This window comes from Sciurus vulgaris (assembly GCF_902686455.1).
Source record: "Sciurus vulgaris genome assembly, chromosome: 14".
In the NCBI taxonomy this organism is placed as follows: Eukaryota; Metazoa; Chordata; class Mammalia; order Rodentia; family Sciuridae; genus Sciurus; species Sciurus vulgaris.
Genome location: NC_136475.1, coordinates 20,770,420 through 20,796,173, shown reverse-complemented (window position 1 = coordinate 20,796,173; position 25,754 = coordinate 20,770,420). Strand labels below are relative to the sequence as shown.

Below are 25,754 nucleotides of genomic sequence, written 5' to 3'. Positions count from 1 at the left end.
GCCTTTCTGCCCTCCTTCCTTTTCTGGTCAGGTGTAAGCTCGGAGGGGGCGGTTCCCCTGGCATTTCCGGCCAGCTCTGCTGTCCCTCTGCTGCCACTCTGGGATTCTGTTCCAGTATCCCCATTGCAAATTGAAAAGATCATAGTGGGAAATGCATCCATGCTCCTGCCCTCCTCCACACCCAGCCCCCAGCACGGCTCGCTGGCCAACCGCAAGCTGAATCATCGTAAGTCAGGGACCATCTGCAGCCTCCCCTCCCTCTATTTGAAAAGCCTCTACCCTTCCTGCAGTCCTCTGAGAGGAACACTGAGGAGTCCTCAGCCAAGAAGCTTGGCTGCCTCTCCTGAGAGTCCTCAGGAGACTCTTGGCCTCTCTGGTCACCAGGATGACCCTGTGTTGTCATCCCAGCACTGCAGTGGGGTCTCTCACCCTGCAGCACACGGTGACGAAGGTCACATGGAGGGCTGGGCTATGAAGTGTCCCCACTGGGAAGACCCCAAGTGTTCCCACATTCAGGCATACACCCTGCAGTGTCAGTCAGAGCTCACAAAATTCATGGGGACTGAATCTCAACTGGAGGCCCAGTCTGCTGTGGATGATGAGAAACGTCTCTGCTACTCAGGCTGAAGCATTGAGCTGCCTTGCCTAACACTTTCCTCTGGTTGTTAAATTAGAAAAAGCAAATTAGTCCTGTCTGCTCAGTGTGCATGGATTCAGATGAGCAGGGTATGTGATTTGAATGTAAAATGGCCCCAGGCCCTAAGGGGTTGCTGCATCATCTCTGCCTGCCAGATGGACCCCAGTGGCTGCCATGTGTCCTTTCCAGACGAATTGTGACGGGCACTGCCTCCATTCGCCTCTTCCCACACTCACGTGCTTCATGTTATAGTCATGTGTCACTAATGTTTAAATATATTCTGAGAAACATCTGAGGTGATTTCATTATTGTGCAAACATCGGAGTCACACAGACCTAGATGGTGTAGCCAATCACTCGACATGGCCTCTCGATGCCAAAAATAAATATGGTAAATGTGACCTGTATGAGCTGCTGCCAGCTTCACACAGCTTACTGCCTCAAAGTAATTTTTTATAAGTAATAAATAGTACAATAAATACACAAACCAGTAATAGTCATGTATTATCATTGTCAAATATGCTATCTCCTGTGTAGTTTTGTGTGCTCTACTTACATATGACTGGCAGCACCGCAGGAGCTTACACCAGCATCACCACAAATGTGAGTTGGCTTCCTAAGCCTCGATGAAGGCTAAGACAGCAGTAGGTGATAGTAATTTTCCAGCTCCATTATAATCTGTGGGGCCATGATCATATGTGTGGTCTATTTTTGATTAACATATCCCTGTGGGTGTACTTCTACAGAGCACCACCAATTGGCACCCTGATTTGGAGGTGGACTGGTCAACTTGGCGTTGGATAAATAGACTGGAGTTTGAGATAGCGACTCCGTGAGTTCTGTGACTGGGGCCAGTTCACTTAATCTCTTCTGACCTTGATTCCTCATCTAGCCATGAAGCTGAGTGCCTCCCACAGAGGCACAGCATGCTTCTCTACTGCTCCATCCTCTCCAGCTCCGACCCATGCTGTTCAAAATTCTATACAAGTTCACTTAAGTTTTACGGAAAGGTAAAATGGTTCTTTGCTGAGCCTCTTTCTAGTTCAAGTGTATAGAGGTGGGGGCGCATCCTAGCTAAGAGGGCAATTAGAACCTGTTTCAAGAAACACACTGTCCTTGGCACGCTTCAGGCTGGTAGGCCAGCCCACCGTCAGTCAGACCAACTTGGGACAGATTCCCATTTCAAGAGGCCCTTCCTGTGGGTGGGATTCAATGTACCCCTATGCTGCTCTTCAGAGAACATGTTATGGGTACCCCAAAGGTCAGAGAACAAAATCAGGGCCAGCAGTATACTCATCTGAGTCTATACCAGGCACTTCTGGTTGATAGGGACTTAAATAACTACGAGAAAGGAGAGAGGCTGAATCTCCCATAGAAAGTTCTCCTTCCCTTCCAGGCAAATGAGCCCTAGAGCAGAGCTAGAGGTCCCCCTCTCTTGGCCAGCCTGGCTTCTGTGGCTCACTTCTGACTGCCAGTTAGTGGACCCTCAGCTTGTGCTGGGTATGCTTCCTGTTCAGTGACACTGCTGGCCATGACTGCCCGGTCTCCTTGATGGCCCAGCACCTGATACCCACAGACCAGGTGTCTCCCATGCAGGAACGTGAGAGGCCACGTGTGCAAGCCATGGACATGCAGAATGCCGTCCCAGTTCTGCTCCCCCAGGGCCTCCCAGCCTCTGCCCCAGCCCCACTGTCTCCACCATCCAGACACAGGCCTTTCCATGTTCATTTTTATTTAAAGACTCAGAAACACAGGCATCATAGTTTGTCACTACTGTCAATTCTCCCAAAATCACACGCTGACATGGTGTATAACAGAAACACTATGTGTGCGTGTGTGTGTGTGTGTTTGTGTGTATGTGTGTGAACTGTGCAAAGTACAAAGGGTGTCCCAGTTGGTTGGCTGAGCTGGTTTCAGGGTGTCCAACCTGGCATTTAGGACTGCTGCCCACCATCCTGTCTCCCTCCTTCACCTCCTTGGCCGTCTGGGGGCCAGGCTGTCCTATCTCCTAGGTGTCTGCTGACCTCGCTCAGGCAAGGCTGTGGACCCTAATGTGCTCCTCAAAGAAAATCACCTTGGCTGCCAAATGCCACCGCACAGCTAGAAGTGGACATCGTGGGCCAGGATGGAATATGAAGTTTCTGGACAAGGTGCTGGTTTCATCTTGGTCACAGAAATGTGTGTCCTGGGAGGCAAGAAGGCCTGAAGGGATGGCTACTTCTGCTCCTGCATTGTCAAGAAGGCTGAAGGGCTTGGAGATGTGGAAGACACTCGGACGACACAAGGGGACTGGTGGCGTATTCCCCTCACTCTCTGCCAGCCCAGTGCCCACTCCAGGAGCCACACCTGAGGGCAAACCTGGAGCTGGCTGGGCCCGCAGCATCGTTCTTCCCAAGGTGATTCCAATACTCACCCCTGACTCTGCCATGAAAGAGGCCAGCCACTGTCCTCCAAGGACACCTCGACACTGGCCCCAGGTCTCTATCATGAGGTGGGGGTGCTCAGCTGGGTGGGCTGACTCCCACTCACCATCACTAAATTGTGGAGCACATTCCCACCATGAGCACCATGTGGGCAGAGACAGAGAGGAAAGTGAGCCCGAGTTAGTTATTGTTGCTTGGTAGCTGCCCTCTAACAAAAAAAGAGAAAAAAACCACTTTTTATTACCTGGAGATTCAAGCTAGTTCTGGTTCCACTGGAGAATGTGTCTCACCCGGGGTGTTGATCTCTTTGGTGACAGCATGGATTCACACACGCACAGGAATTTTTGTGCATGGTGGGCAACTAATTTGGCAATGATGGTGACTAGATCCTTTCTGGTTGTCACGAACCCGGCACAAAGGCCTCCTTACATTTAAACTAGATTTTCTCTTTGATTCAGAACAAATTTCTTGAGTTCGTTAAGCCTATTATCATCAGGAAGGAGGGAAAGAGCCATTTTCTAGATGGGTTTCCTCTAGTGTGGCGGCCACCTGGCAGTTACACATAACCAAGTCCTGTCCCCAGATAGGAACTCTGAAAATAAGTGGTCTCCATTTCAAAGGCTTCATGCCAAGCAAGAGAATGCATTTCTGGAATGTGCTCCATCCCTGAAAACCAGTGACAAAGTTCACTACCAAAGGCTAATTATTCAGCCTAATGTGTAAGGCTGAGTGGTTTTTGTAGAGAGAAGGGTTATGCATTGCAACTTTGAGATGATAAAAATATATTCCTGAGGAAAAGTCTCAAGGACACAACTGTCTTGCAACAGGATTCCTCAGGTCACTTTTCTTGGAAAGGAGCCGTTTCACTAGGGAATACGGATCTGTTGAGGCCACCCAGGGGGAGGTCCCAGGGAAAAGCCACAACTCCTCCTAGTCTCTTCTCGGCACTCCTGGCCCTGCAGTGTACAGCAGTGCGTCACACTCCTGTTCTCACTTATCTCTGGTCTCTAGCAGATGCAGCTTTGCAAGGCCTGATATGGGAAGAGTTATTTATTTTTCAAAAAGGAGAAGGAAAAAAAAAAAAAAAGCATTTGCAAGGTGGTGATCTGAACTGCACATTTGATAACAAAAAATCATGTTTTGAGAATGCTAATTACAGTCATTCTCTCAGAAGGAATAAAAAAAAGCATCTGCCTTCCTAGGCTGGGGTCAACCCGCGTGTTCTTTCACCGCCGCACAAAAGGGCAATTAGAGTAGCCCTCCTCGACACATTTCCAGTCCTTGAATAATAATCATCCCTGTCTAGACAGAGCCTGGGGTTTTGGTAAGGATTTAAAGAAATTGGCTGTTTCCCACTGCCTTCAACCACCTCGGTGGACTCGCTCTCATCCCAGGGCACACTGGCCAGCACTCTGATGTTAAGGACAGGGGTTTCTCAGCGTGCTCCAAAATTCATATGGTAAATATAAAAACCCTGCCCTTTGATGTCGCCTCAGACATTTTTTCTTTCAAGCTCACCCAAGTCATTACTAGTTTTACAAAAAGGCAGCACCAGATGTATGAAAAATAGGCAATGTCTGACCTATTAGAAATATATAAAGTCTAACGGCTGTACGTTAAAAAGATGTAGGAAAGAAGCAACGCAGAGGACAGCAGCGTGAAACAAAAGGTGTAGCTTGCGATCCTGGCAGGAGACAAAGCCACAGGGATTCCGTTCCAGTGCCCAGCGGGAGCCACGTGGGCCTTCAGGGACTCTCAGAGTCTCAGGTGAGGCCCCCTGAGCCCTGAATACCCTTGAGGAGTCAGGTGGCAGGTGACTGAGGTATAGAGGGGTGTGACGCCCAGAACAGCTAGGAAGGACATTTCCCAGTGCTCTTGGCCCCGGCCCACCTACCCAGCCCCGGTGGCCTCCTGCAGCTCCCCAACTTGCATAGGTGACGAATAACGCTGTGGCCCCGCCGAGGGCCTGGCTGGATGTGCCCACGTGGGCATCTTCTCTTACAGTCCACTCACAGGGCACAGGTATTTCCTCCAACAGCCTGGAGTGTGCGCTCAGTTGGGCTTTCGGGTGAAGGCATGACCTCCACACCTTCAGACCCCACCCTGATCCAGGTGTCCCTGCCAGGTGCCCAGGAGAGGACCTGGGACACTGGGCTGCTGCGGCTCCCTCTGCTCCTGGGCGGAGCTTCCTGGGGCGCCACCCGCTGGTCAGTGGCGCGGGAGCCGCGGTCCTCAGAAGCTCTCCACGAAGCTGCCCGGGAAGAGGCCCGTGCGGCCGTTCCGCTGCAGGGTCCCCTTGTACCAGCCGTCCTCCCGCTTCTTGTGCACGAAGACAATATCACCTTCTTTCAGCTCTATCTCCGCCTCACTCTGGGGTGGGTAGGAGACCACCACGCGGTACCTAAGGGACAGATGGCACAGTGGGTGAACCTGGCAGACGGGCCTGCCAGCCAGACCAAGCCCAGGGCCCTCCTTTTCCTCGTCCTCTCCTCAGGGCAAATCTTGCAGTTTGGGACTACTCTTCCCAACTTATAAATGCCTAGTTACCTTTGTTTTTAATTTTTCCCAGATTATTTTCCATTTAAAAAAACTTTTAAAGAAATTTCCCTTTATGTTCTCTTGGACACAGATCAGGACTAGCTGGGATGTTCCTTCTTGTTTGTCCCAGTAGCACCTGCCCACCTCACACCCTCCCTCTGCCTGACCTGTAGAACCACCACTGTGCCTTCCAGGGAGAGTGGGTGGGGCTGGGGAAGTTCAGAGCCCTTGACTTTGTCCTCAGTCCCCGTTCAGGCTTTGTGACTCAGGCTAATGTCTTCACCTGTTCCAGTGTTGGTTTCTCTGTCTAAAAAGCAGGGCCCCTTACTTGTGCCACTGTCAGGTGGTTGTAGCCCATATGATGTGTAAAAGGTGCTTTGAAGATTGTTTTGTTCCAATGGTCATGTTTCTCAATGTGCTTCAAAATCATAACATCATATTGCCTTAGTGCTTCAACTGGCTAAGGCCATGTCACCAAACATCAACCAGACCCCATTTTCCCCACATCTGATTTCTACAAGAACTGGGCCCCTCTCTGAGACCTCCAAGGTCAGCATGATATAAAATGGAACCAGAGATAGACACCTTCTCTCTGCGGCCTCTGCATGCTGGGCACTGGGATGGATGGCTTGCTGTGGACTGGAGCTCTGACCAGACGCAGCCCTGCAGCCTCTCTGGGCTAGGGTAGATGCTCCCCAGATGTGAGACCAGGGTCTGACCCTCTAGCCAGTACCTCGACAAGGACCTAGAGTCTCATGTCTGCACAAGCTACAGTCCTGACAGACTCTCCCCTTCACTAAACTCCAGCCAGGCTCCTTGGAGCCCTCTTCTCTATTAGGTCTCATCTTGATCTATAAAGTCTTGGACAAACACTGACAGCGTCTAACAGCTCAAGACTGAGGTACTAGTAGGGTTCTACCTCTTGTTAAAGTACCTACCTTAGAAACCTCAAGGTACCAAGGTGTTGTTCCAGCAACACCTGAGGATAGGGCCCCAGACTCAGTCTCTGTGGGAAGATGGGAATCCAACTTTATTCCAGTTACCAACCCAGCTGGGTTCCACAGGGACCAACACCCGCTTCCTCTCTCTGTACGTTCACTTCTTTGACACTCCTGAGCCCTTACCCCTCCCTATCCCTCATGTTTCCCTTGACAGTGTTCAGTCACTTATATATGAATCAGGGTTCAGTTCATGGTCAATTCTTTTCCCTATTGCAAAAGTATATCATATTGCTGCTTAAAGTTTGTCCAAGGAGGAGGAGAAGGCTGAAGGGCAGCCATGCTCCCCTGGGGACCAACCTGCTTCTAAAGTATTGCCAAGGAAATACAAGTGCCAGGGGAAACCCCCTTGTCCCCTCTGGCAAGCTGGGCCTCTGGTGAATAAGGAAGCTTTACAGGAGCTTATGTGCCTGGCATCTGGCTGGGCCTCTGCACCCTCTACACTTCGGGCACTTTGTGCAGCAAGAGCTGGAAGAACCCTGCCTCCAGAGGAGACTGGGGCGCCGGGTCCTCTGGGCCTAAAACACTAAAGGCCTGGGTTTTGTGGCAGCCAGGATATGGCTGTTCTCTCTCAGGGAAACTCCTACCTGAAAGTTACTATAGCTGTAATTTTGCCAAGGTGACACTGAGTCAGTCAGCAGAGCCCAGGCCTGGTAGGGAGAAGGTGCTCCGTACCCATGTCCCGCTAACAAGACACACATCTCCAAGGACACTGGGGTCACATACCAAGAATGCTCTAGATGGCCTTCCTCTAGGCCCTCCTGGCCCTGGGAATTGTCCATACTGGCCCTCCTGCTTTACGCCCGCTTGATGGCTTGTCTCATTCAGCGTCATTCATAAGAAGGGCAACGCGCAGATTCGGCGCTCCTCTGTTAAGAGTGCTCCATCACTTCCCACCTCTCAGGGTAGAAGCTCAACTGAGGAAGGGCTTCTGCGTCTGACCATGCTCCGCGCGCGTGCAGCTCCGCGTCTTCCTAGCTCAGCTTTCCTGCCCTGGCTCCTGCACTGGCTGTTACCCCTGCCTGCTGTGCATTTCCCTGTCATGGCCAAGCCCGCCCGCCCGGCTCAGAGTGCTCACTGCCTTCTGCAGGCCTCTCTGTTTAGCTGTGTCCTTACTTATTTTCTATCTGTCGGTCACCCTGGCAGCAAGCCCCATGGTGGCAGCACCTGCTGCCTGCTGCATTCTGCACCTGGAACAGAAGCGCTGGAAGCGACTGCCTAGTAAATAGCTGTGGAGGACATGCAGGAGTGGAGGCCACAGCCCTGTGTGGGACTGGAGGATGGAAAGTTTGAGCCCCTGGGAGGGGCCTTATCAGCTGCCAATGATCCACCCCGCTGCGTGGATCCTCTCTCCCTCTCTTTCTCAGAAAGCCATGCTCTTGTTACTCAGCTGTCAGTTGGCCTGTTGGCCCCTCCTGTGGGCAATGGCAGGTAACAGGAGTAGAAGATTGCAGGGGGGCCGCTCAGGGAGAGTTCGACCACAGACTGCCAACAGTCCGGCAGGCTGCCAGCAGCTGTGCCCCCAACCCCACTTCAGCACTGACTTCTGTCCTCAGGTCTGCGATGCTCTCTGGGACCTGCCCCCCCTGCCTTGCCCTGGGCCCTCCTCCTGAACCTGGTCCCAGCTGTCCTGCACACAGGGAGCCTCTGAATCCTGGATGGAGTTATAAAGATGAGGCACCACACCTGACTCTCCCAGTCCTCCTGGCTTCAGGGTCTCTTATCTTCCATTTTCTTCTGAAAAGTACTCCTGAACCCCTGGGTAACATGCTGGTTTCTGACAGTTGGCATCTGTGCTGGGTAGACCTCAGAAGCCCAGAACTGACTTTAAGGTTTCATCCCCTGAGATTCTCAGCCTCAACCAGGAGGCACATGAGGAGGCCAGCCCCGTTGTCCCCTCCCAGCCTGGTAGTGCTGGGACCAAGGTCCTGGTCTGTGGGCTGGGTGGCAGTGTTGGGAGGTAGGTGATTCCTTTACCTTTCACTTCCTGGCCAGCCAGCTATGAGGCCTGTTCCCTGGGGCCTGCCTCTTCCTCCCTGCCCCATCCCCCGCAGCCACACAATGGGTCCTGAAAGAGACCCATCTCATCTGATATTGCCGGCATCTGACTGTCTTGAGGGGTCCTTGGCGCTCAGTATCTGGAGCCTCTGGTCTGGTATATTCTGGTCTTAGAGAAGCTGGGATCTTATAAAACAAAATAAAAGAGCCCCTAAGCCAGCAAGTGTGGCTAATGGACTTCAGGAGCCACTGGGTCAGATTCCTAGGTCCCTCCTGGACCTACTTGCTAAGAATCTGGGGGAAATGGGGCTAAGAAACAGATTTTAAACAAGCGCTAGGACAAAATATTTGCACGCTGGTGCCTGAGAATCAAAGCGTCAAGAGCAAACAATCTGGAAGGAAGATTCAATCCCTTCCCAACCCAACCTGCCCACAGGGCACCTGTCTGGCTTGGCCTGAGAAGCCATGGTTTGGGGGAAGCTGGTGGTGTCACTGGGCTCTGTGCTGTTGGGCACAGACAAAAGAGACCTAGGCCCAGCCCCAGATTGCTTACAGCCTGTAGCACACGGCCCCAACTTGCTTCAGACAGGTGAAAGCAGAAGGCAGGGAGGAAGGGGGCTCCCGAGGCAGACTTGGTGGGTGTGAGTGCTGCTATTCCAGAGGCAGCAGGCTAGTCAGGCTCCAGGTCCCAGTGCTGAGTCAGACCGGCCAACTCCATGTGCCTTGGGATGGCTGCAGGTGCAGCTGGACTGGACCAGTTTCCATGGCTGTCTGAGGGCAAGCCAGATGCTGGTTCTCTGGAGAGTGGAGGAGGAGAGGAAGCAGGGTGCCTCCCCGCCTCCTCCCAGCCCAGTGTCTCTGGGAGGACAGATGGCCACTGGGACACAGCCAGCATTCTGTGAAATCAGACAGCATGCACACAAATCTCCTGCCCCTCAGCTTGGAGGCTGCATGTGTCCACCAGGACTGGGCCGTCCTACCTGTGGCTTCCTGCCATCCTCTACTTCCTCTCTGAACACCTGATCCTTCTCTCTCTTCCCCAGGGAAAGAAAGGCAAAGGGTGAGATGATTTCTCAGACTCTGAACACAAGTTTTGGCTTTTGCCTCAACTGCCAGATGTGAAACAAACAAGCAACTTTAAAAATGTAATTTGTTAGAAAGAAGTAATTTGGTGCTTCTGAGCAATTCAATGATTTAATGAGCCCAGATGGATGTGAGCTGAATTTATATGAGACAAGCATTTAACGTTTCTGTCCAGATCATTCCAAGACTCTGAGCTATTCTCCCCGCTGCATGAAAGTAATTGACACTCCCTGTTATAGACACAAAGGGCCATGTAAGCAGTTGAGGATGACAGCTACTCCTATGTCATGATCTTGGCTTCATAAATCAGAGAACGACTGTCCTGCTGAGTATAAATAAGGTTTTGTCAACCACAGCTAATATTCACACACAAGGTTCAGGGAAGCCAAGTAGACAAAACCAGGAGGAACTCTTATCCTAGTGAAATTAGCTCCATGTGTGAGTTTGGGGTGTCCAGGCCTCATCTAGTGTCATCTGCTTCCATCCTTGACAACAGGGATCATAGGGTGGCCCTCCTCATGGTGGCCTTTTCAGATCATTTACTTCAACATGGTTGAGGACAAGGGGGCCCCTGAGCTGGTGGCACTGGGTGATTATAGAATAATGTCCTGTTAGCAAATTAGAAATGACAAAAAAAGGAATCTATACACTGGACACTAAACTCTAACATCTACATGTTATGGATGCTCCTCAGCTTATGATGGTGTTACTCCCCAGTAAACCCATCATAAATTGAAACCATCCCAAAAGGAAAGATGGAGGCAGGAGAGTTTTCTCCTGACATTCACTGTATTCCAATAATCAGTTCCCCAAGCAACTTCCACATTTGGCTCCTTGAGCACGTTGTCCACCAGGAAGGAATATGATCAGGCGGCCCGAAGGTTAAGTCCCCTTGGAATGGACTGATAACCAGCCCTTTGGTTTACACAACAGATTTGGGTGTGGCTAAAGCAGGTCTAGTCTGGAGACAGGTATACTCCCCTGAGTGGCTTCCCGTGGGGATCCCTTTGCAGGACCTTTCTTTCTTTTTTTTTTTTTTTCTTTTGGTATTGAGGGTTGAATTTAGGGGCACTCAACCACTGAGCCACATCCCCAGCCCTTTTTTTTGTATTTTATTTAGAGACGGGGTCTCACTGAGCTGCTTAGGACCTTGCTAAGTTGCTGAGGCTGGCTTTGAATTGTGATCCTCCTGCCTCAGCCTCCCGTGCCACTGGGATTACAGGTGTGCACCGACGCCCTTCGCAGCACTTTTAACTTAAACTTCCTTCCCCTTAGAGCATTGAGAAACCCCCAGTGTCTTCCCAGATCCTCGGGAGAGAAATGGTTGAGACCCCAGTGGGTGTTGGGGGGTGGGGACCTGCATATAGGAGTTTCACAAAAGATGCAAGCTGGGCGCTGCTGTGTCTGGACCCCGCCAGTTCTCAGCACTGTGGGATGGACACCTGGCCGCTGGCTACCCCATCCTGCCCTCCTGCCACATTCTACCTTCATCATCACACAAGGTCTTGCATGCCTCTGGCCTTCCATGACTATCTGCCATGTCAGTGAGGCCACAGGTCCCTGGCAGATAGGGACTCTTGCAGCTGCATTCCGCTGGCTCCCTCTTCCATACGCTGCTAAGTGAGCTTCATTCACAAGTCTGCAGGGCCGGATTCCAAGTGCTCCCTGGATTGGAGCTGTCTTAGCCTGAGGAGCCAGCATGTTCATGGTCACAACCTGCCCAGGCTCCATGGACACCAAGTGACCAGTGGCTGCCCAGGTGGAGGTTGAGGGGAGCGTTTCTGGGGTTCATCTGTAGTTTGGTGTCAGGCCATTATTTTGCAAACATTTCTCTTTAGTGGGCTCTGCAGAATGCTTGTGGATGAGGGTACCCAGAATCTCCAGGTATAATAACCCCTGATTAGATGGAACATTCTGAGAATGGCAGTGATTCTTTGAATTTGCTAGTTAATCAGAGACTCCCATGATTTTTTAGAATAGAGTCTTTCAAGATTTCTTATTGAAGAGTCTAGAAGTCGTATATTTGAAGATAGAGTTAGAGGTGTGGGAAGCAGGAACCCAGGGGAGCTACAAGAACAGCTATGAAAGATCTAGAAGCCTGTCTCACAAGCCAACTGACCAACTCTGTGGCCTGGGATGAGAGACTGGGACCCACATTCAGAATTCACAAGGCAGTGGTGTCTGTCATGGACGGAGGGAGGTTCCGAGAGGGAGGAGCTGCCCCAAGTTGGAGGAGGCACCCTTGGGAGGGGAAGTGGGGGAGGGGATTGTGCATGTGTGGAAGTATGTTTGTGTATGTGTTCCAGAGTTTGTGTGAGTGTATGTATGTTTGCATAGTGTGTGTGTGGTTTGCATGTACGTTCATATGCTGTGTGGTATGTGTGGTGTGTGTCTATGTTTGGTGTGCTTCTATATTTGTAAATTATGTGTTTGGTATGCATGGGTGTGTGGAGTATGTATGTAGGTGTGTGGTGGATGTGATATGGCTGTGTGTGAGGTATGTGTAGTGTGTTTGCATGGTGAGTGTGTAATGTGTCATTAGATTATGTTTCCATGGTGTGTGTGGCTGTGTGAACTCTGTCATTTAAGGACCCAGGGACTCACATGGGGAAGGAAAATCCTTCCCTGCGCAGCACTGTGGTGTGAGGAGGGAACACAGCTGCACCTGGGGTGGACAGTGTGGTGCTTCTGGACTCTGGAGGGTCTGTCAGGGCTGTGACTTGCTCCACATTCCTCTCAAGCTGAAGACACCAAGGTCCCTTTGTAGGACTAGTGAGTATCCTCTGAAGGAGGCTGCTGACCATGAATCCCACAGAGTGAGGCTGTTCAGAGACTGGGCCCTGTGATCAGAAAGCCTTCAGCTGAATCTTTGGTCAAGCCACTAACCATCTGTGTGACCTTGCCTTTCATGAAACCTCAATTCTCTCATCTATAAAAAGGGGGGGGGGCTGAATTCATAGGATTGTTAAGGAAGATTAAATGGCATATCACATATAAGGCACTCAGGAAATGCTGGCAGGTACACGTCATGCAGGTCCTGACCATCCTGTTGTCCACGGCCAGCCATTCTCCTAACTGTGGAATGTTCTGAGCATCAAAATCAGTTGATGTCAGCTGCTGCTACTGCAGTAGAAGGTTGTGACCATGACTCCATGGTCTCCCTCCTGGGCCTTGCAGGGGCACTGGCTCTTCCCGTGCCCCAATCTTGATGCTACCAGAGGCACAGCTCAAGGGCACCACGCAGACATCCATAACTGTGGCTTGTGGCTAACTGTGCTGTCTGGGAGCTAAGAATGTTGCTCATTTTGATATGGTTGAAAAAGAAATCCAAAGCAGATTTTAAAACATAAAAAAGTTGTAGGAAACTTAAATTTCAGTGTCCTTACATAGAGCTTTCTGGAACAGCGGACTGTTTGTGTACATCGGCCTGGGGCAGCCTTCCTACTAAATGGGCAGAGTCAACAAGTTGCCACAAACATTTGTAAGGCCCACAATGTCTACAATTGTTTAATATCTGGCCCTTGACAGAAAATGTACGCCTTCCTTGGTCTAGATGGAAACTGGTCTAGCTCCCTGCTGGAAATGGTGGTCTCAGAGGTCAGCAGGTGCTCAGCATAGTGACCACCTTCCTGGGCTGCAGGCACTAGCATGGCTGGGCAGAAGTATTCTAGCAGAAATGCCAGGATTGTTTTCTCAGGAGATGGTTCATGTTTTTATTACTTAAGCAACATTCTAACATGCAGGATCTGAGTGAGGAAAACATCTTCCTGCTCTCCTAATTGGACATATGGTAATCTTAATCCTCAGGGAAGCCCCATTATCCCTGTTCCCCAAATGGGCCTCCACACCTCAGGGGCCACCCCAAAGCATGGTCACAGATGTTGCAAGCCCATGCTCCTCCTTACCTCTCTCTAGGCAATGGCTTGGGCTCAGGACGGATGGCAGCCATGGAAAGAGATGCTTGCCGGGAAGGGGACAAGGAGAAGTTCAGATCCAAGGAGCCCGCTTTCCTGTGCAGTGGCTCCAGCCCCATGGCCCCCTGCATCTCGCTCTCTATGGGGCAGGAGCCTGCCCTGCCATGGATGGACAGCGAAGGGACTTCGGGGCCCATGGCGCCCTGGAGTGAGGTGTCCACAGCCACCTGAGAGTCATGGGTTGGAGAGATGGATGGCGGGGAGCGTGACTTCTTCTTGGTGGATGCCCCAGCAAGAAGTTTCAGCAGCCCACTCTTCTTCTCTTTCTAGAGAGACACAAGTTTGAAGCCAAGTGGGTTAATGCTCCTAGAGAAGTACAATCCTGTTTGGAACTTTAAAGATTATCTTGTAAAACTGGTTAGAGAAGGAAAACAAAAGCTGAGATTGAAGGCTTATTTTGCTTCCTTTCTCAAAACCTGGCAGAAGTATCCCAGACAGACCACGCAGCCCTGGGCAAGTCGGCGCCATTCCCTGGGGAAGCGGCTGCATGCGGGCCATTCTGACACACGAGTGCCCTCCCCCTGCAAGGCCGTGGCCCAGCCTGGAAGCGTCGTGGGCTGAGTCAGAGGAACCAGCAGTCGGCTTGATCTACTTTCTGAAATATTTCTGGTGGGGCTTCACACGAAGCCGGGGTCACAGTGGGGCCTGGCTCTTCTAAGAAGAGCCTCCAAAAAGTCCCTGTGTCATGTCTTGTTAAAGTCACACAACTTTTAAAGAAAACTGCAGGGCTGTGTAGCCTACTTGAGGGGTTGCTTATTCTGAATTAGGTTTCTTGACATGAGCTCTCTCATCCCCTGAGGATGAGCTAAGGTATGTGTCTGCAACACTACTTCATTTGGAAACCCTGGCAGCATCTTCTATAAACTTTCCCCTGCACAAAATGACTGATAGAGCATACAGGCAACTGAGGTGCGTGTGTACGTGCGCGCGCGTGTGTGTGTGCGTGCGCACTTTGTATACCCCCAGCAGAGCCTGCATGCTGGGAGGAGTGCTTGTCCCTGAGCAGAGGGCAGCCCTGGGCAGGCTGCTACCCCTCATACCAACAGCACAGGGCCCTGCTCCTGGGTGCGCTTGCCCCTGAATTCCCTTGCTGGGAAATTTCCCTGTCATCTCTCTTCCCCAGCAAGCAGCTTCCCTGCCTCACGAGGGAGAACTGCCATGGGAGGTGGGGACGCTCAGGTGACAGCTCTCACGTACAATACTGGAGAGCCAGCTGGAAGGATCTATGCTTACAATCACCGGCCCTGTCTGACGTCCCCCTAGGATGTGCAAACCCCTCTCCTGGCATGGAGGACCTTTGTACCCTGCAAATGTCCATCTGCCAGGTGGTGATTACTTGGAAGACATTTCAAATATCGTCCATCAACACTCTAAGAAAACTGCATTGTGTTCCTTCACCGGGGGCTGGGTTCTGTGTGTGTGTGTGAGCATGCATGTGTGAGGATGTGAGTGTGTTTGTGCAAGTAGGTTTCGTTTTCATCACTGTTACCAAAATAGCTGACCAGAGAGAAACATTTTATTTTAGCTCATGATTTCAGAGGTTCAGTCCGTGGTCCACGACTCTCTTGTCTGGGCTCAAGGTGAGGGAGACCATCATGGCGGAGAAGTACTGCAGAAGGGGAGGGAGCCGTGGGGAAGAGGAACGCTTCTAGGACCCCAGCCTCCTCCAGCCTTGCCGCGCCTGCCTAGTTACTGCCAGTCAGTCCACTCAACTAGGATGGACTGGCCAGTCTCGGCTCTCATCACAGGCGTTTCACCTCTGACTATTCCTGCATTAACACAGGAGCTTTTGGGGACATCTCATATCCTAACAGCATGACAAAGAGAGAAGTTCCAGCACCACCCAGAGGAACTTTTATGCGCAGAAATCTGAAACCATGGTCACTGGATCATAATGGCAACTGAAGAGTCGATTTGACTAGAGGGCTCACTGGAGTCTGAGGTGGACAAGTGGAAGACTTGCTCTTTCTACTTCCTCACCAAACGGGTGGGATGCTGCTAAGGGGGAGAGCTAGTGGTGCTGAGGTCTCGAGGCATATGCATAACCTTAAGCGGTAGCCTGTCCCACTGTAGCACGATGATCCTTCCTCTGTGCGCTGAGAAGTGTCTCACTGCATACTTGTACCCAGCCTCTGGCTCTCCTGACACCAACAGTCTGGTTGCCTGGATAAAGTGGCTATGACTACCCTACTCCCCTCACTGTTAAGTTGCTCCATGTGGCATCTGCAGGTCAGAGTGTCCTGGCTTCACCCTCTGGTCTTGAAGCCCACATGGCCAAAGCCCCTCCCTGTGGTCTCCAAGAAGCTGGGCCCTACAGAAAGGTGGTCAGCTGTACCAGATGATGTCATTTAGCTAAAGGTATCTAATCACAATTCAGTGGTTTTAAGTGTTGGGCTACTCAGCTTCTGCTCATGGTCTCAATGTAGAAGACTGTCATATGAGCAGCTGCTAATAGCACCTGGTCATGGTGGCCTCAGAAGCCCCAGCTGCTTGGAAGAGGGGGACCTCCTAAGGTGAGCCCAGGTCAGCTGCTGCTCCATACCCATGCCCTCCTCACTGGGCCTGAGGCTCACCTGAGCTGGCCTTTCCTCATTGGGGATGGTACTTAGGACGTCTGCCTCCACCCTTCCTACCAGCTTCAGTGTTGGCATGGGGCCTGGGACACTGAGACCCCCAGTGGGGCCTGCAGCCCCATGGCCAATCTCCCCTCAGCCTTGGTCTCTTCCAAGAACCTTTCCTGAATGCGTTTCCTCCAGGCCCTGGAGGAAAACTGTTGTGAGAAAAATGGGGAAGAAAATCTTTAACCATCTGATAAACACGTGTCTATTTGGAGCATTTACCATGTGGTAGCTTAAGGGGAGATGCATCCCCAAGTCTGTCTCCACAGAAGCCTTTTGGAGAGAGCAGTGTTCCCAGGAACACGCTTTGCCAACTGCAGTAAGGAGGGCTGGCAGTTAGGGAGAAGGCCACGCTCAGGCCGGGAAGGGAAGAACTGCAGGACTGGAATTGGGGGGCAGGCTTCCAGGAGGCCTGTCCTGCAGCAGGGTGTCTTAGTGGGGGTGATCTTGCTCTCAGGGGACAGGTCCGAAGACATTTTGAGTTATCACATCCAGGGGGCACCTCTAACTTCTAGTGAGCCAGAATGTTCCTAAACATCTTCCAACGCAGGGGGCAGTTCCCACAGCAGTTATCTGGCCCCAAGATATCTGGTCCCAGCCTCTGCCACGTCTGGCTATCCCTGGTCCACAGAAGAGGACAGGAGCCAGGATGTGTGGAAGGAAGCCAGGCCCGCCTGGGTATATCACCTGAGTTCACAGCTGGCTCTGAGGATGTGGCCCTCCTCTATTCCTTGCAAGGCAGGAGAGGCCTGGCAGTGGGCACACACTGTGACCCCAGCCTTTTCCTGACCACCTCTGTTTCCTCTCCCCTGAGATGAGAGCAGGCTGCTACTCATGCCTTCCAGGCTCCCCTGGAGAATACAACCTCTGTGTTGCGAATATAGCACAGCAGGGGCTGTGTTCATCCAGGGTCTGCTGCTGTGCCAGGCACACAGCAGGTGCTCGCTACACACCTGACGCCTGAGGAACTGAGCACAGCAGGGAGAGCCTTCATGGTGCCTGAGCAGAGAGCAGACTTAGGGGCAAATGCTCACTCCCAGGGTCCACAGGCCATGAAAGACTCGCTAGTGTGCACAGGCCAGCTGGGAGGAGGTGAGGCCCTGCCATCTGGCCCTGGGCCACTGAGAGCACTGTGGCACAGTCCAGCCTTAGTGGTGTGTTTTGAAAAGGGGTGGGCGAGCAAATGTGATGGGGAATTTTCCTGTCCCAGATGCCCAGGATTAAGTATGACTGATCATTTTCTTAATTTGACTCAGACAAATGCTGGTATCATGACTGGCAAATCTTCCCCAAAGTGTTTGCCTTCCAGAATGGAATCCTGCTACGTCTTAGTTACTATGGATGGCTGTGGAATTCCACATGACAGCAGCCATCACGCTTGTGGAATACAGGGAAGGTGGAGGTGGTCCTTCCAAGCACTGCCTTGGGGTTTGTTCTGCATAACACAGGTAAGACTCAGTTCAGGGACACTTTTCATGTGTCCAGACAGGCTGACAGATCCGTTCTGGGGTCAACACTGCAGGAGATAACTGGCTTCACAGGATGCTCAGAGCTAAGGGTTTGTTAAAAACGTGGATTTGCTGGAATAGAGGGAATAAATTAGTGACTTCCATAAGCTCAGTAGGATGAAAAATCCGTGTCCCTGTCACATTCTAGGGGTTGCTGCTTTGCCCACAAGTGTTCCCAACACAGCCGTATCTCCATCAAGACTGACACTTCTCTGCCCTGGGGGCAGATCACTTTCATCCCAATGACCATCTCAACGCCAAGGTCTAATCAGTCCTGCTAGGGGAACCAAACGGTCTTACCAGGTGTTAGTGGGCTCCAGGGAAGGGACAGGGAAGGGCTGAGGATGGCAGGCAGGGGAGGTGGCCAGAATCTCCAGCTCTCAAGATCTGAAGCTGAAAGCATCCCTCCTTCTCCATTTACACAGAACGCCATCACATGATCCGTGTACACACACACACTCACCCTTACACATACACATACGCTATGAAATCGAGTTATACTTCGCTTTCAAACAATCACTATCTGAACTCATATTAAAAAGAGATTTGGGGGCTGGTGGTGTAGCTCAGTGGTAAAGCACTTGCCTAGCATGTCCTGGGTTCAATCCTCAGCACTGCAAAAAACAAAAAACAAGAAACCAAAAAAACCCCATGAATTTTGAAGGTGCATATTTGTATTGCATCTTACAGGAAAACTGTAAGGTGTGCACATGGTATAATAATAATGTTATTGGTTATGATTAAGATAGGGGCTTCCCTAAGGACCTTAACAGTTTTATAGAATGGTAGCATAAAAACTTGGTAAAAGGAAAAAGAAATTTTAAACTTAAATGAAGATCTATTGCTAGTCAAAGATCAATCAGAAGTTATGGAAAACTGCGGGAAATTATAAAGAGCCAGAGGGAACAAATTTTTTAAGAGTGACAGTAACCTTTTTAGGGATACTATTCATTTCATTAAGTTCATTTTGTCTTTATCTTTCTGAAACAGGGTCTCACTAAGTTGCTGAGGCTGTCCTCAAACTTGTGATCCTTCTGTGTCAGCCTCCAGAGTAACTAGAATTACAGATGTGCACCAGCACACCCAGCATTTAAAAATGAATTGTGTGTATTATACTACATATAAAATATGACATATATACATATTTTTGGAGGTTCTGGCGATCACACCCAGAGCCTGAAGCATGTCCGCAAATGCTCCACCGTTGTTCTGCATTCCCGAGTTGCTGACTTTAATAACCCATTCTAAAAGGGGTGGTCATGACACTCTCTTAAATAGATTTGTCATCTTAATGCTTTTTTGCATAGGTCAATATTTAGAATCAGTTTGCACTGGCTAGGCACACACCAAATGCTAGACCAGATACATATGGTGGGAAGCAGGTAGAGGTGGACTTGCTTTGCAAAGCTTAGTCCTGGTACACTGGAAGACCCTCAACCTATAGAATGTCAGACCGATTGTACATGTTGACGGGTCCTGTGCTCTTTCCAATACCCAAACGGAGGCTGAAACCCCTTAGCTTTGAGAATAAAGGACTGAACATGATCACACATTTTAATTCTGCCAGAAAAGGCATTTTTGTGAGCTGAGAACTGCAAGTGGCCACAGGTTAAAGATGTTCAGGTCCTGTGTTAACCTTTGGGGACCTGGGAGCATCTTCAGACCATCCCAGGAAGGCACATTCACAGGACTGGAGGGCTGCTGAGGTCGGCTGCTGGGACCTGCAGGATCGGAAGGAGGCTGGGGAAGTCTTTCAATTTTGTTACGTGCTACCAAACAGACATGGTGTTCTCCTTTTGTATCTGACTTCTGAAGCCCATGCGTGTTTCTTTTTAATTTAAGATGGGAAAATTACAACCTGATGCTTTGAACATGATAACTGATGTGGTGAGCCAGAGGCCAATTCTTGCTCTTGACCAGCATGCAGAACAGGAGGCCACCCCACGGAAGGAGCAGCTGGGAGAGGGGCAAGGAGCATGGTCAGAAGGCGTGGAAGGACCAGAGCGAGCAAAAACAGGTACTGGCCTTTGCATAGGATGTGCCCCTGAGGTGAGAAGGCAAGAGGACGGCACACCTTGGTGCCTCGAAGGGTGACCAAGGAGCTGCCGTGGAGGTGGAGGAACGGGGACAGGAGGACAACAGTCCTGTGAGGGGCTTGGTGTGGCCATTGGTGATGCTTCTCAGGAGTTGAGCCCACTGAGCAGGGGACAATGGGGCCACTGATGGGGATGGTGGGACAATCACAGGAGCAGCTGAGAGGGAAGGGGGCATGGAAACAGCATGCTGGGGACGCAGGGACCTGAAGCTGTGTTCCTGGGTGGTCGTTCCCATATGGCTGGGGCAACCCTTTATTGTTTCCAGCTTTGCCATTGTGCCAAAACCAGCCCTGTTTCTCACTCTCTAGCAACCTGTTACATAACATCAGTGTCTTGGCCAACTCAGGAGACCATGTTAAGGGAGCAAATGAGTTTAGAAAGAGGCTCAAATATTTCTTAATGCCACCTCAATCAACAGGAAGGACAGGTGGCAGGGGGCAGAGGCCTGCGGGAAGCCCTGGTGCAGAGAAAAGGGCACCTTTTATTCTTCAATACCTATGAGAATGACCCCAGCTGCTCAGAGAGACAGGAACCTGGGCAGCGGCCTGGTGCCCAGGAATTGGCAAGACAGACAGTGCCCGAGGCTTTAAGAAGCTCTGAGGTATTCCAAAGAGAAAAACAAGGGGCAAGAGAAACACTGAGTCCTTATCTCTGTTGAGTCTGGCTCCAAGGCAGCAAGTTATACTTGGAAGCTTTTTAATTATTATTTTATGTTTGGAAATCTTCCCATCAGAGATGGGGAAAGGGCAAATTAAAAGCTATGCCCTGCTAAAATTTTAATGAAGAAAGGGCACAGCTCTGGTTCTGCTTGAAAACATAGTTCCTGGAAGAGCAGAGAAGGGCTTATAACAATATAAATATACAATACATTCTCAGAGAGGGCAGAGGGATAGAAGATCTATAATGAATAAAGAGGAAGAAGTTAACAAGGTAATTAAAAGAGACAGAAAAATTGTGCACTGAGCTATTGGATATTTTAAACATTAAAACACATCTTTAAAAATACTGCCCTGGCACTGAGTGTGGTGGTGCATGCCTATGATTCCAGTGGCTTGGGAGGCTGAGGCAGGAGGATTGTAAGTTCAAAGCCAACCTCAGCAAAAGCGAGGTGCTAAGCAAGTCAGTGAGACCCTGACTCTAAATAAAATACAAGACAGGGCTGGGGATATGGCTCAGTGGTCAAGTGCCCCTGAGTTCAATCCCTGGTACCAAAAAATAAAAAATAAAAATACTTCCCTGCCAAAAAACAGAAGACAGAAGGGCATGGGGGACAGCAGATAGTGACAACCTGACTGTGCTTTCTCCATCTTCTATTTCTAGTGGAAGAGCTGCTGTCGGGTGGCTTTTCTTGCTTTTATCAGAGGCAAAGTCTTTGCTGGCACCCTCTGCCTGTGGCTCTGCACTGGACACTTTGAACAGGGAGGGAGAGAGGATGAAATGGAAAAGGAGGTACTTGTCCTTCACAGCAGAGCCGTGCACATTGCTGCAGGAACGACAGACGGACTCAGAACTGGGGTGAAGAACAGAAGGAACACTGAGCTCCCCTCATCTGGGTTGCAACACCTGGGAGTGGGTCTGGATGATCAGTCAAGGCCAATGAGATGTGAAAGAGCCCCTGAGGCGAGGAGACATCTCCCTGAGGAACTTCGAGAAGATGAACACCTGCATCCCTTTGCTTTGTGAGCAGCATAGGATACTGTGCCAGCTCGGAAGACAGATGGAGCTGGGCATCCCTGTCATTTATTAGTTGGCCAATCTTGAACAAATTACTTATCTGTTCTTAGCCTAAACTCCCTCACATGTAAAATGGACTACACAAATACCTAAATATTAAGAATTATATAGGAAGCTTTCTTGAGAGCTTCCTAGAAGCCAGATGCTATTCCAACTCTTACTCATACATTAGCTCGTTTTACTCTAAAACAAACAAACAAACAAAACCTACAGAACAAAAGGTGGTTCTGAGATGGTAAACAACAGATACAGGGTAATCAAGTAGAAAGTTGCACAATCTGGACTTAAACTCAGGACTTGTTGAGTCCAATGTTAAACTATGGCTCTGTTGTGTTATCCTGAGAACTAAATAAGACAATGCATAAGTCCCAGGATGGTACTGTCATTTTGTGTTGCTATGACAAAACACACAAGGCTGGGAAATGTATAAAGAAAAGATGTTTACTTAGCACTCAGTTTGGGGAGTGGAAAGAACAGCTGGCCCTATCAGATAGTTCTGCCTCACCACATGGCAGATGGCATTATGTTGAAAGTATATGTCAGAGGAAGAAATCATGTGCCAAGATAGAAAGCAAGGGAAATCCAGGGGCCAGGCTTGCTCTTTTTTATGATTGATCTCATGGGGATTAACTAGGGTCCCTCAAAAATTCTACTGATTCCTTCTGAAGGCGGCATCATTTTCCTCTAGACCCCACCTCTTAAGGATCCCATCGATTCAACATTGCTACACTGGGACCACATTTCCAGCCCACTGAGCCTTTTGGGGGGACACGCTCAACTCATATCCAGATGGTAGCAGGTCAGCAAATGGATGACAACCTTCTAATGTTCTCTTCAGATTTTCTCATAAGTCAGTTAATGGGTGGGCACTGAGGTGTTTACTCAGATGATCCCAAAACTCTAGTAGTGGTTCTGTGCTGATGCAAAAGCAGGCTGGCCAGTTACTCACCAACCCACGCCGTGGGCAAGCACCTCCCTTTCCCGGCCTGCTTCAGGAGAGCATTCTGAGAGTAGCTTTCTCAATGAGGTAGGCTGCTGCGGAGCCATGTGTGCACATGCCAACGTGCCTGGTGCACGGTCCACTCTCAAGACAGGGTGGTTGGGACTTAGGTGAGAGGTGAAGCCCACCAGAGCTCTTCACCCATGCATCTGGCACCTTAGTCAGTGCTCGTCGCTCATTTCCGGTTAGTCCAAGCCTTATCAAAGGAATTACAGTATGTCTATTTTAGCTTATGAAATTTTAATTTTATCTTCCTTAACTTTTTTGTGGTCCTGGGATTGAAGTCCAGTGTCTCAAACATCCTTTGCCCCAGGATATAGAATTTAATCACATGGAAGGGTGATGCGAATAGGACTGAATCCTATTTTGTCTGTGATCTTCTGGAATGTTCTCTGAGTCCCCAAAACAGCCCAGTCGGGTCCAATTACTGAAAATGTCTCCAAAGCTCCAAACCTGAAGTAACACACCAAGTCTCTGACCTACAGGCAGGGACACTGCAAGGCAGGGCCACAGTTAACATGTTGTCTTTCCATATTTTGTTCAAACTCAGATTGCGGGCAGAAACACTGGTGCACCTTCCAGATGTCAGCTGCCATGGTGATTCGGTGACAACACAATGCCTGGAAGCTTGAGACACCAGGTGCACCCAATGGCTGGGCCCTTGCCCAAGGAACTGGCATCTGCAGGCCCTGGCATTCCTGTCACCTTCCCACAGGGAATTCTGGGGGTTTCCTGTATTAGGGCATCTCCTCCTGCCTTTCTGAGCAGCTAAGGGTTCTTCTGCCTGCACTGGGGTGGACGTTCCTCAGAATCCCCGGCCCTCTGACCTGTTGGCGTGCCCCTGCCTGAAGCCATGCACAGGCTTGGATCTTCAATTCTGATATCCATGTCCTCCCACAGGTACAGGCCTGCTTCACCCGCCTTCTCCTTAACAGAGGACAAAGCCTGAAGGCCCCCAGGATGTGGGGTCCAAGCTTCCACAGCCAGCAAAAATATCTCAGTAACAGCTGTTGCAAGCTCCCGTTGGGATGCTCCTTCATCCATTCTGGGTGAGTAGGAAGTGATTCTGAAGTCCACTTCCTTTGTGACCATGGTTCTGCGACCTCGTACAACAGGGTATAAAACATACGATATTTAGACCTTCAAGTTAAGCTGGGCTGTCAAAGACCAAGGAATCCTAGTCTTTCTAACAAACTCTGAAGAGATCCTGGGCTGTCTATTAGTCTCTAAGAGGTGATGGTGAAGATATTGTCTCTGAGTAATCACAAGCCTTGGGCGACCCTGCGGAATTGCCAAGTTGGGAGTGGTATGGATACATGGCTTTCAGCAGATTCTCAAGGCAGTTCACAATGCTTCTCTGACATTAAGAAATTGGTTGTTTAATTCGTTTGAAAAATGAGGGGACTAAGCCTACCGGTCCACAGAAGAGCTCTGTACGGGCATGCCTGCACTGCCCCGGGCTAGGACACCAAGGGCAGCTTGAAAGCAAGACTCCCAGGGAGAACAAACACAATAGAATGTGTTTCTCCACTTCATTAAAAAACCAAGACAGGGGAACTATAATCAGTAAGTATTAAATACTCGACTTGAATTCAAAGAAACTGACAGACACAGAGCTAAGAGAGAAGCTTAGATAACATGACAAATTGTATTTTCTAAATATGCGACACTGCCTCCTCCCCCACTCACCTCCTTACTCAGTACTTTGGTGCTCCACTGGCTAAGAGTGCCAGGGAGAACTTTGTGACTGCCTCATGGATACAGCCCAGTGGAAACAGCTTTAGGACTCAGGTGAGTCCAGAGCATCCATGAGTTCCCTCTGAGAACCCAGCCACCATGCTGTGAGGCAGCCCAGACTTGCCCATAGGGGAGGCCAGCGCAGGTGAGGTTGCAGACAACAGCCAGTATCAACTGCCAAACACACAAGCGAACACGTCTCCAGGGGCCCCCATCACTGCCTGCCAATCATCCTCAACCTTCAAGTCCTCTCAGCTGAGGCCTGGACATGACGGAGTAGAGAAAGCCACCCTGCCATTCCTGCCTGAACGCTAGAACCCGCAGAAACCACGAGCACAATGAAGTGATTGAAGTTTTAAACCCTGAAAGGATTGGGGTGAATTGTTTTGCAGCAAAATTAACTGCAGCAGATTTCATTTTCAACTTCCATGAGATTCCCCAGTGCCAGATGATACTGTAAGACTATCAGTATCCTTGACTTTAAGTACAAAGATCTTATGTATAAGCTTCAGACTCTGTCTGTCTCTTTCACACAGCATTTTGAAGGGAGCTGGGGGTTGAAATCAAGGGCATTCTACCATTGAGCTACACTCCTGGCTTTTTTTATTTTGAGACAGTGTCTCACTAAGTTGCTGAGGCTGGCCTCAAACTTGCTATCCTCCTGCTTCAGCCTCCAGAGTCACTGGGATGACAGGCATGTGCCACCACCATCCCCACCTACACACAGCATTTTTAATGAAAGATGTGAGACAGGAACATGAAAGCACATCCCAACAGACTCTTTTGGGGAAAAGTTTACAGAAATATTGGAAACATGTATAATTGAAGTCACATAGGCATCCAAATAATAGATGAGAAGGACTCTTCAAGGAAAGATGCCAAGACTTGAACTTCAGTATGTTTTTACTAGAAACACGAAGATGGCTAGATAACCTCATGCAATCAAACCAAACAGCAGGGTCATAAAAACCAACAGGATAACATTTCACGCTGACGGGGTAGTTCGAAACTAGAAGGTCTCGCCTCGAGTTTAAAACATAACTGGGAATTGAGGTGGAAGAATTTTACTCAAAGGACACATATTTCAGACAGCCAGGGAATCCAAACCATGCAAGTTTGAGTGTATAAGAGAGACAGCCAGACAGCTTTATGGGAACAGAGAGAGGGAGGACAGAAAATACAGCAATGGAAGTGTGCGACTTAATAAGGCCACTAGGTCATAAAAAGCATTTAAATGGCTTGCCCCAGAAGCTGCCTCTGATCAGCTGCTGCCTCCTGTGGAGCACAGAGCCCTTGGCGGCTCCTTCCTCCCTGTGGTGAATCACACACTTAGGGGACCTTCTCCTCAGGGTCTCAGCCTTGTGATCATTCTAGTAATATTTCAGTGTCAACATGATGGCTGAAGGGGCAG

The 25,754-nt window shown here is 50.0% G+C and overlaps 1 protein-coding gene across 4 annotated transcripts in view; it reads right to left on the bottom strand.

Moving 5' to 3' along the window:
• Positions 1-2,330: 2,330 nt before the first annotated feature.
• SH3RF3 (SH3 domain containing ring finger 3) overlaps positions 2,331-25,754 on the bottom strand; it is a 387,937-nt gene continuing 364,513 nt past the window's right edge. For 3 of the 4 annotated variants that reach the window (XM_079111162.1, XM_079111164.1, XM_079111163.1), the window contains exons 9-10: positions 13,582-13,916; positions 2,331-5,460 (exon numbers count right to left, since the gene is read on the bottom strand). In XM_079111162.1, coding sequence (XP_078967288.1) covers positions 5,292-5,460; positions 13,582-13,916 — 504 coding nt within the window. In that variant the 3' untranslated portion in view covers positions 2,331-5,291. Of the gene's footprint in view, positions 5,461-6,535; positions 6,604-13,581; positions 13,917-25,754 lie in introns of all 4 variants that reach the window. The other variant, XR_013759283.1, reaches the window with a different exon arrangement.